At 35.7% G+C, this 11,801-nt stretch overlaps 1 protein-coding gene across 1 annotated transcript; it reads left to right on the top strand.

Moving 5' to 3' along the window:
- The first annotated feature begins 1,387 nt into the window (after positions 1-1,387).
- On the top strand, positions 1,388-11,558 carry LOC110801395 (V-type proton ATPase subunit a3). The gene is made up of 18 exons (XM_022006747.2): positions 1,388-1,831; positions 2,718-2,762; positions 3,557-3,679; positions 3,771-3,878; positions 4,082-4,189; positions 4,277-4,450; positions 5,080-5,217; positions 6,329-6,436; positions 6,619-6,726; positions 6,852-7,000; positions 7,603-7,756; positions 9,309-9,469; positions 9,568-9,774; positions 9,882-10,065; positions 10,164-10,247; positions 10,346-10,539; positions 10,722-10,781; positions 10,867-11,558. The coding sequence occupies exons 1-18, from the start codon at positions 1,691-1,693 to the stop codon at positions 11,069-11,071; spliced, it is 2,451 nt and encodes an 816-aa protein (XP_021862439.2). The 5' UTR covers positions 1,388-1,690; the 3' UTR covers positions 11,072-11,558.
- The last annotated feature ends 243 nt before the right edge of the window (positions 11,559-11,801 follow it).

Genomic DNA, 11,801 nt, shown 5'->3' with positions numbered 1-11,801 from the left:
TTAGGTTCACATTAGTTTGCTTTTTAAGAGTGGAACACATTCCCGATTAAGTGTTGAACATGTACTTATAAAATGGCTCGGGTACTACTACGATTCACGTACAAACTTACTAAGAAAGTAAGAGAAAAATGACAATATTTACCACAATTGTAGTAATTTATTTGCCTCTTCATTACTCCGAGTTTATTAATCATCGTTGATCGTTTCCGATTCAATAAAGATTGGTCATTTATTTTCAACCACCCTTTCAATTTTGAAAAATTGATCTGACTGGTTTTATGAGTCACATTACCGGAATTGGGAAGTTACGATTCGAAATGATAACGGAAATGTAAGACGAACAAATTCATTCATTGATTCATTCAACGACAACTACATATGTTCCCACATTACACAAACGCATTCGATCATAACATTTCTAAATTCAAATCACTAATTAAACTACTTATCCTAATAATACTTATGTAATAACACCCTAATACTACTTGAATGAAACCACTGCCGCAACAACAATAACTACAAACATCAAGCAATCCATGAATAGTACCATATGATCTGCTCCCCCATTACGACTGTGCTTTCCCGGCTCATTCATCAACATCCTTCCGGGTAGCTCAACTTTTCAACCTCTATGTTCATATCATTCATCTCAATTTTCATCAATCTTTTTCTCCAACAACAACTGGTTCATGACATCCCTCTACCATGTAGTGCTATCCAAATTGAGCCACCAAATATAGTTTCATCTCCTTGGTTCTGTTTCTCGATCATAGTATTTGCAAGCAATGACTTTTTCTACCCGGATTGTCACGAGTTCAAGAAGTTAGCCTTGACACAGGAGCTCCGCTATAACAATAATCACGTGGTCCATCAACCTGCAACAATCAATTGTGTTTAAATATCCAAATTAAAAACCCCGAAAATTCTATAGTTGAAGAACTCTAATTTCAATTTAGCACAATTTACCTGTTTAAGTACGAAACCATGCTGATAATTGGAGAAAATTGTCGAAAATTATTTGCTGATGAAATGTAATTGAAAAATTGGAAAGAAATTGAGTGAATTTGCGGATTTTTGATAAATATTTTTCAACCAAGGTGTGTTAATGGAGGAAGAGATTATAAATAGGAAGAAGGAAGGAAAAGAGGAAGGAAATTTTTGACTGTTGGATGTGGGCGCCACTGTGAGGGGGATAGGAGGAGGAAAATATAATTTTGACGGAAGTTAACATTAGGTGGCGATGTTCTTAACGGAGAAAGTTTAAGGTGGTTATTTTTAAAAAAAAACACTTAAGAGTTTCTAAAATGGTTATTTTAAAAATGACAACTTTAAAAGATGATTTTATCTAAAAAATCCTAAATAAAATACTCCATAAAAAATTGTCGGCGCGCAGTGATACTCCGAAGTGGAAAGTTCATCGTCGCTTCGTTCGCGGTCGTAGTCGCTTCGTCAAATTCAAACTTACAAAATTATATTTTTATATAATTAATTATTATTAAAATAAAAAGAGCTTCTTCAAAGCGTCGATTCCAAATCTTCAATTTTCTTTTTCATAAGTTGGTCCATCAACCACCGATAAAGTTCTCGCCGAGTTCTAAATTCTGACAAACTGATCGATGAATTGCTGAGCTGATTTCTACAAAATTAGGGTTTCAATTCGTCGGGAAATTGTCAGATTTAGGAAAGAACAATGTTGGAGAGAAGATGTTGGCCGACGATAGATCTAATGAGATCAGAGGAAATGCAATTGGTTCAGTTGATTATTCCGATTGAATCTGCTTATCGTACAATTTCTTATGTGGGCGACCTTTCGCTTTTCCAATTTAAGGATGTAAGTTTTTGATGTCCTCGTTTTTGTTGTTGTTGTTGTTGTTGTTGTTGTTGTTGTTGTTGTTGTTGTGATTTCTTATTTTGTTAAATGTTTGAAGTAAGTTTGCGTTTGTGATTTATATTGTTGTTGATTCAAGTATTATGTGGTGTGAAATTAGTTGATTTGGAGGTTTTGATTAGGTTAACTTTGATTGTTTGGTTTGGTTTATGCTGGATATACGAGCTGCATTATTGATGAAAGGTTTTGAATTGATTATGATGTGGTGCGAATTTGTTACGTGGAGCTGATTATTCCATTAGTTTATGTTGGGATTGTATCGTGGAATGTTTGCAACGATTCACGAGGATAATGATAACTGATCAGAGACTGCATTTGCAACTTTTTTGGAGGTTAAAATGGATTGATATATTAGAGGATCATACAAAATAATCAGCTTAAAGGTTTTGAGAAGCAAAATAGGTAGTATAAATGTGCAATGGATCAAAAGTTCCAAACTTTGGAGTTCATTGAATTAGAATTTTGCTTCATCATGGCTGACTTCTCGGCTCAGAGATTGGTTATATCTCATTATATGCACATAGCACATTTTTCCTCTTTCTCTTATTTATTTGAGATGTTGGCATTCTGGAGAAGTCAGTGCGATTGACAGGAAATAATATTCGCCTTTTTCTCACATGATCACATCACTTGCTGCGATTAGCGAAACATTTTATGTTCCAACTATTTCTGTTTGCAAAAACTTTCAGTTAACTCCTTGAACCTAAAGAGACTTTAGATATATATTTTTTTCCTATGCTTGTCAGCATTGTGTATTCAATCTGTGGATTGGATTCATACTCCAGTGTGTGGGTTTTTTTTTGACACGACTTTTTTGATTTTGTTCCAGCTGAATACTGAAAAAAGCCCGTTTCAGAGGACTTATGCTTCTCAGGTGAGCTTTGCTCTCAATGTCATCACATGCTTTCGATATCAATGCGTATCCATGAAATTCCTCTTAGTAGCTCTTTCTACAAAAAGAATTCCGAGTGATATCAGGGTTGTATCATCAGGATGTAGTTTCATAATTGTTTTACCATGTTTAAGCATTGTCTTCAGTGATGTTTAGTTCTTCTAATGCTCTATAAATTGGGGTGAACTAAAAACAATAGAAGAAACACGCAAAAGAAGATGATGCGCAGGTGGTGGGGGGTTAGTTGAACTGGGAATGCTGGGGACCTGGGGAAAAGAAAATATTGTCAGCTTAGTTTTTACCTGAAAGTCATTCCAGCTTCTCACAGCGAAGAGCTTAATTTGAAACTAACTTCCCTTTTTAGCCTGATTTTTGGTTGTAGAAGTTGAAGTTATTATGAGTTATTAGCTGACAAATAGTAAGAGCTATTAAATTTTAGGTTCCAATAAACCTTTGGTATTAGAAAAGGACATGGTTTTCCATTAATGTTACAATGTTTAATAAAACCTTTTTGAAGGACTGTAAAACCATAGTTACATACTTACATCACTTGCATGTTGTAACTCACAAGTCATCGCGACGTGTGCTGAACTGAAATTCTTGGTAAATTCTATCAGCCCTTTCACAAGTCTACACTATAGTTCCTGGACTTCCCAATAATAATTACTTCTGAAGCTGCAAGTTACTACTAGCCGTTACTGATTTTTTTTTAACAAAAAGATTCTTGTCTTCATTTGTGTTTACTCTGATTTTCATGACTTTGTTCACTAATTCAGATAAAAAGATGTGGGGAAATGGCTCGCAAGATAAGGTTCTTTAAGGAGCATATGACAAAAGCTGGTTTACTTCCCTCAACAAGGTTTCCTTGTAGAGACGGTGTACATTTGGATGCATTAGAGGTATGCTAAATCTAGTTTTTTTTTTTTTTTTTCCGCTCTTTCTTTTCATTACATTCTCTAATAGGGAATAACAGCTCAATTTTACAATCAGATGACACTTGGTGAACTCGAGGCTGAGCTCCTAGAGATGAATGCAAATAGTGAAAAACTACAGCATACATACAACGAGCTTATAGAATTTAAGTTGGTGCTGCTGAAGGTAAGTTCATTTTCCACCGCGATGCTGATCCTCGTGAACTTAAGTGACTCAGGAGATGCCAAATATATCGATTTGCATATGCAGTGTGCTGAGATTTGTTTCATGCTAACCTCACGTCTGCCAATGAATTGTACTTTATCTACTTTTCATTAGACTGCCTACATAATGTGAAGAAGTCATTGAACTTTGTTCATCTATTTCAGGGTGCTGAGTTTTTCCATTCAGCTTTTAATACAGCAGCTCAGAAGACAGAAAATGAAGCACGTCGCTTGGGTGAAAAATCAATCGACAGTCCATTATTACGAGAACAGGTATTTTAGTTGCTACTCTTGTATTTCTATTCATAATTCATTTCTGTTTATTTTCTGGAGGAGGCATGACTTCATCTTTTTTGTCAGGAGATGATGGTTGATCCATCAAAACAATATACGCTTGGGTTCATCTGTGGTCTGGTCCCTAGAGAGAAATCAATGGCGTTTGAGAGGATTCTTTTTCGGGCAACCAGGGGAAATGTTTTTCTGAAGCAAGCGGTGCTTGAATATCCTGTTGTTGACCCTGCATCAGGCCACAAGGTGACTATGATTATTATTTAACGTCTCTCCTTTGATCTTGTGAAGTTTATTTCCATTTTTCTATTCCGCATCTCTTACAAAACCAGTACTGGAAAAAGAAATTGTTTATTCATGTAATCATATTGTCATATAGCCTGGATCTTGTTATTTACACTGTGAAACAAGTTTCCAGCGCCTACTACATTAAGCACGTTTCTTGATGATCGTTATACCTTTGCACTAACTACCCGTGTGGTAGATGGTCATAAATGGTGGTAATGGTAATGACTTTATAAGCAACTTTGTGAAGAAAATTTCATGACAATAACCATTCCCTTGATTTACGACCAATTGACCACTTACCAAACTTTGGCCATTAGTTGTTCTTCATTGAAGATTTGAATGACTGGAAAAGTGGACTGATAGACCTTTATTCTATTAGAATTAGACGCTCATATTTTTACTGCAAGTTGTATTTCTCATTCACAAATCCAGCCCTTGATTACCCAATCTAGAAGAATAAAAAAGAAGTACTCCCACAGAAATTAACTCCAACCCAGAAGCATGAGAGAAAAGTTTGAAGGCACCAGAAAGAAATTGACTGGGGGAATAACGCTTATGAATGATGTCTGGGTTTTATGATTTTGCAGGTGGAGAAAAATGTTTTTGTGATCTTCTACTCCGGAGAAAGGGCAAAAAGCAAAATAGTAAAAATATGTGATGCGTTTGGAGCAAATTGTTACTCCTTCTCTGATGACCCGGAAAAGCAACAACTGATGATGAAAGAGGTATGGTTTTAAGTGTAACATTGGCAAGGTTTATATACTTATTTTGTGCTGAATAATTTTGAAGTTATGTTGAAGACAGTGATGCTGGTTTATAGTTGACATCATATCCCATTTGATGTGAGGTCTTGTATGAGAATATTATACATCAACATATCCCTAGCCAAATTCAGAATGTCGTTTACAGGAAAATCAGTTTTCTTCTTTTTGTTATATTGCCAATGTTTATACATTTAAAACATCAATTATTCACAACTCATTCAAATTTTGAACAAGATTAATAAAAAAAATCTAGGAAGATTACCTGTGATTTCAGTTATGAGAAGAACTTTCCCCTAAGAATCACAAAGTTTTGGAGGGAAAGAACTTCACGGATTTTGCCAAGTGTCCCTTCCGGTTATTACTTTAGTATACTCCCTCGGTTGCTTGTTAATCTTTACGTTTGGTATCATGCACGCGGGTTAACAACTAATTAACGTGGGTTAAGATTCCTTTTTTTATTTATTTAAACAATGTAAATTACGTTTATTAATAATGTTTTTCACTTTAATCTAAAATCTGACATTGAGAAAGTGAAATAGGGTTAATGCCTCAACGGGAAACTGTCTGTCTCAATGGAAACTGTGAGAGATTTAATGCCCCAATGAATTTTATTGATTAAAATAATCACTTGGCACAATTTTTGACAGAATATTAGGGACATTATGTTACAATATAAAAGAAAAATTTCCAAACGTAAGGATTAAAATGGGGCACCCAAACGAAATACGTAAAGAATTAAAAGGAACGGAGGGAGTAGTATTCAGGTATTTAGACAGACTAACTCAACTGATCTAAACCAAGTTGTCTGTAATGACCATATCTGTTCTGTTAAATATAATTCTCACTGTGCCTTCCACTCCCCCCCCCCCCCCGTCTCTTCCTATAATTTAGATTTTTCACTTATAACAGGTCTAGAATTTTCTTATTTCTCGTGGTGGGGAGGTGATAGAAACATTTATTGCTTGTTAGTAAGACGTATTGCTGCTATTAAAACTGTATACTATTGACAAATTCAACTTTTTTATGTGTGAATGTTTGAAATAGCTGATACTATTAACAATTTCATTTGTAGGTCACTGCAAGACTGACTGAGCTGAAGACTACTATAGATGTTGGTCATGTGCACCGTGACAATGTCTTAAGTACAATTGGATCCCAAATTGAACAGTGGCACCATTTGGTTAGTATTAATAGAGCTGTCCTTTCACAGCTTTTATACCAGTATCCCCTCTTTCACTTTACATCTTGATGCTACTTCCCTTGATGTCTTCATTAGTCAAGTAACAGTGTAACACTTTAGCATAGACCTACATTCAGTCACTGAATCTTGTCTCTTTTTTTGGTATAACTTTGTTTTGTTAGGTAAAGAAGGAGAAATCCATTTATCACACGTTGAATATGCTCAGTATAGATGTGACAAAGAAGTGCCTTGTTGCAGAAGGTTGGTGTCCAGTTTTTTCAACAAAAGAGGTCAGAACTGACACCATGTCATTGTTTAAGCTATGATTATTTGGTGCTGAAATCCGCAGTTCTTAGGGATATGTATTTTAGACAAATTGTATTTTCACCTGACTGGTATACGATCAACATCGCAGATTCAAGATACATTGCAACAAGCTACATACGACAGTAACTCACAAGTTGGGTCAATATTCCACATTTTGCCAACAAAGGAATCACCACCAACTTACTTCCGCACAAACAAATTCAATAGTGCTTTTCAAGAAATTGTGGATGCATATGGGTGAGTTGTGTATTTGTCGTAAAACTTGAACTTGCAATGGCAATATGCTACAAATTTGTTAAAACTCTCAAATCTGTGTTCTGTTGCTTACGGATTTCGAATATCCAAATTCAATATCTATGCATCACCATGAGTTTTAGAATTTTAGGGGAAGTATATATAGGTAGAGAAGTCGTGAGTGACCTCTTAATGCACCTAGTGCCGGGCTATGGCTTGGGGTTAGCCAGGAAGTCATCTAAGTTGAAATAATAGTAATCCCACCTTCCCTATCACATGAAGGCAAGGTAAAAATTGGACGGGCCTTTGTTCTTTAACATGTGAAATTTTAGTTCATGAAATCCATCTTGCATTTATTTCAAAAGTAACTATGCATGTGAAAAGAGCTATTTTGTACTCTATCTGCATGGAGAGTTGCAAAATGATTTTAAGAAATTTGACGGAAATAAATAGCTGGACTTTTTGCATTGTCTTTTTGCACTTGGATTTTCCCTTCTGAACTTAATCTGCATACCCATCCCTTTAAACTACCCCACTCTCCTAAATCTTCCGACTTGACTCCTGTGCAATTTTGGTGAACAGTACTCTGACTTGTGCTATTGCAGGGTTGCCAAGTACCAGGAAGCAAATCCCGGTGTATACACAATCATCACATTCCCTTTTTTATTTGCTGTAATGTTTGGTGATTGGGGCCATGGTATATGTTTGTTTTTGGCAACATTGTACTTGATCTTGAGGGAAAAAAAGTTCTCCAGTCAGGTAATATGCTTCTCTTGTTTGTTCAAGTTCCATTCGTAATCAGTCAAAGCCGTGTAACTTGTAGCTTTTTCCCATATTTTTATCCCTGAAGCCTCGACACCGGATAGGTTTTTCCTGAGGCCTACAAAGATATTTTTTATCCTTGGACGTTTTAGAAGTGTCGGACCAGAAGTATCAAACATATGTCCTAAAGTTTTCTTTTGTAATTCAAGGATCGTACCCTAGTAAAATGGACGTGCTACATATGTGTGGGACTTGGATTAAGTCGGGTGATTTTTGAGTTGGGGTAACAGAGGTTTATCAGTCTTCTATTTTTCTTTTTTATTTGCAAAGCTTACGGTTTTCTTTATCCATATCCAATAGTGACTAAAGATTCCTTATCATTTTTAGTTTGGATTATGGACTGATCAAGATGTCTTTGTAAACAATTAATGGCGCTTCTTTCTTTTTATTGTCAAGTAACAGACACCAAATTATTGTTGTGTTTTAGAGTGACGATTAAAAAGTTATGTAGGCAGTTAATCTCTCAGTACATTGTGTGATACACTGATATTGGTGCTATATAGTTTCATCACCTGGCTTACTTTGTCGATATGTTGCTAGTGGAATTAACCTATTAAGGGGGCGTTTAGTTCAGCCATATTTGCATGTATGGGTTTGAAATCAACAAAACCCATACTTGATGTTTGGTTCAATATTTTTCAAAATTAGATACCTGGTGGCCCACCCTGCAAACCCTCAAGGTATTAGTTTCTCAAACCAAACCCATGAATTTGGAATCATATTTTTTTGAAAAAAAGGTAAATTATAAACCAAAAACGTTCACTGCGTGTTAGCTCCTTCGCCTCTCCTAGCTTCTTCCTTCGCTATCAACCCTTCAACCGAAAAAAAACTACATGAAACTGGAAAGATGACATTCATCCCCTCATTACCATTTACCATGGCTAGCAAGGAAAAAAAAGGAACAAAATATAATTACCATACCTTCATTTAAATGCTTTAAAAATCATCAATTTAGACCATAAATTATGGTTTTTGGCTAGTGAAGTTTCAGATCCGAAATGTTTAATGGACAATCTCAACAAGTTAAGATCAAAATTTGAGTCTAATGCTCATTAGAAGAAGCCTCAATTTTTGTTGTTGGATGAAGACGTCTTTTTTTTGGAGCAACAAATTTTTTGAAGGAAGGGAGGCAGGAGAAGGGGAGAAGAAGAAAAGGTGCTGATGAAGCAAAATTGATTTCTTTTTTGTTTAAAAAAAAACAGAAAATAGAGTTCTAATTTTGTATGGTGAACCAAACACCTGGTTTAAGGTATGGGTATGCAGGTATAACTCATTCCAAACCCACGGGTTTAATATCTAACACCCCCTAAGTTTAACAGGATGGTATGACTGAAAGAATCTTGGTTTCCATGCCACAGCCACTTTTGATTGTTTTCTTTTCGCTACATAACCTTATAACTTGCCTTTCTTGTGCTGTAATTATCACCGGGATTTTAATTTTTCGATTCTAATATCAATTAAAATTCATTTTTGCTTTTGTTACAAGCAGAAACTTGGAGATATCATGCAGATGGCGTTTGGTGGTCGTTATTTAATTATGATGATGGCTTTATTTTCTATATACACGGGACTGGTTTATAATGAGTTCTTTTCACTCCCATTTGAGCTGTTTGGACCCTCTGCCTATGCATGTCATGATCCTTCATGCCGGTACGAACACTGGCCTTTTGTGCTGCGCCTTTTCTTTCTTTTTTCTTTTTTCTTTTTTATACTCAGTAATAGATGTTTTAGTCTTGTGTCTGTGGCAGGGATGCTTCTACTGCTGGCGTAATTAAAGTACGTGATACTTACCCATTCGGGGTGGATCCTGTATGGCACGGGAGCCGCAGTGAACTGCCATTTCTAAACTCTTTGAAGATGAAAATGTCAATTCTTATAGGAGTGGCACACATGAATCTTGGAATCATATTAAGCTACTGTAATGCAAAATTCTTCAAAAATGACCTTAATATCTGGTAATTGAAACTGTGAGTTAAGTTTCAGTTGACATTCTTTGATTGCAAAATGCACATGTTGTCCCCTCATTTGCTAACAATGCTTATTGTACAAACTGCTTGTCCAGGTATCAGTTTGTTCCCCAGATAATTTTTTTAAACAGTCTATTTGGCTACCTTTCTCTCCTAATCATTGTCAAATGGTGCACTGGCTCTAAAGCTGATCTGTACCATATACTAATATACATGTTCCTTAGTCCTACTGATGACCTTGGGGAGAACCAGCTATTTTTTGGTCAGAAGTTTCTTCAGGTATTCCTACTTTTCGTCTTTCGCTATAGACCTCCCACAAGATTGATTGATACGAGTCAAGCTGACTTACTGTCAATTGTTGTTGCATTGGTTTGCAGATTCTGTTGCTCTTTCTGGCTCTTATTTCTGTACCATGGATGCTCTTTCCGAAGCCTTTTATTCTGAAGAGGCAACATGAAGAAGTATGCTAAATCTACAACTTCTCAATGGGTTAAAATAGTGCCAATTTTTTTGTAAAAATATCAGTCATACACCTGTAAAATAATATCTTTTTTCTCAGCGGCACCGGGGTCGTTCCTATGCACCTCTTGATAATACTGATGATTCCTTGGATTTTGAGATGGAGAATGATTCACACGGACATGGTGAATTTGACTTTAGTGAAATTTTTGTTCACCAACTAATACACACCATCGAATTTGTGCTTGGAGCAGTTTCAAATACAGCTTCATATTTGCGGTTATGGGCTCTGAGGTAGGTTATTATTTATTGATATTCCCTCTGTCCCAGAATTAACTTCATAATTAACTTTTGGTCCGTTTTGAACTATTGGATGCAGCCATATTTTTAGCATGTTATATTAATGTAAATGTGTTGTTAGTTTGTTACTTTTTACTTTTATAGGTATGATCTGAGTCTATTTTACTCATTTGCAGTCTTGCACATTCAGAACTGTCAAGTGTGTTCTTTGATAAAGTGCTACTTCTGAGCTGGGGGTAAGGTTCTTACGTTATGATAAAATTAGTTGATCTTCTGGTTTAAATGAGAATACACAGTAACTAGTTCACATCATGACTCTAGGTATAACAACATTTTCATCCTCGGCATTGGCGTTATTGTTTTTATATCTGCTACTGTTGGAGTGCTATTAGTGATGGAAACTCTTAGTGCATTCCTACATGCTATGCGACTTCACTGGGTGGAATTTCAGAATAAGTTCTTCGAGGGAGATGGTTACAAGTTTCAGCCATTCTCATTTGCCGGCCTTAACGACGAAGATGAGTAATACTGCTAATACATGGTTCCAAGTCCATTACCTATTGAGCAGTAAGGGCTTTCAACTTTGACAACTTCCTCAATCGGCTTTATATCTGCGTCCACATTTGACATAGTGGAGATCTACTAGTGTGGTTGTCGGTTGCCATCCTGATTGCTGGTTGCGGATTATGTACATTGACATCATTGACTAGGATCCCATGTACACCAATCAAGCATAGTGAAAATTCTATACATAGAATACGCGCCAAGTTGGTTATACACACTACATGTAACATCTTATATTGCTACCTAAATGAAATCTCAGTCATATCAATTTTTTGTTATTTGGTTGACAGGATGAGTCTTAATTAGGTCTTGTAAGATAGTTTAAACAGTATGCTCATTCTAAGGCAGTCCTCTTTAAAATTTTGCGCGGTTGAAGACTGCAAAGAATTGTATACTATGAATTCAAAGGCATTCATTTGTTAAATCATTCTTATTTGTAATTTTTTCAAGCGCGTTTTCTCTGTATATGCGTTCCTTGAATTTCAAGACATGTAGCAAATTAGGAACATAGTGTATTTACTAACTTCGTACTAAATCAGTTTTGCAAAACTTGCTTTGTTTCTCATTTAGGCATCATTTATCAACTAACAACGTAATTAGAATACGTGAAAAAGTAAATGATGCAAATATTGTGAAACGGAGATAATATTATAGTAAAGGGTATATGTCAAAAACTCATAGACCCAATAAAC

This window comes from Spinacia oleracea, chromosome 2, assembly GCF_020520425.1.
Source record: "Spinacia oleracea cultivar Varoflay chromosome 2, BTI_SOV_V1, whole genome shotgun sequence".
NCBI classification, from domain to species: Eukaryota; Viridiplantae; Streptophyta; class Magnoliopsida; order Caryophyllales; family Amaranthaceae; genus Spinacia; species Spinacia oleracea.
The sequence above is the reverse complement of the archived record's forward strand: the minus strand, read 5'-3'. Positions and strand labels throughout refer to the sequence as shown.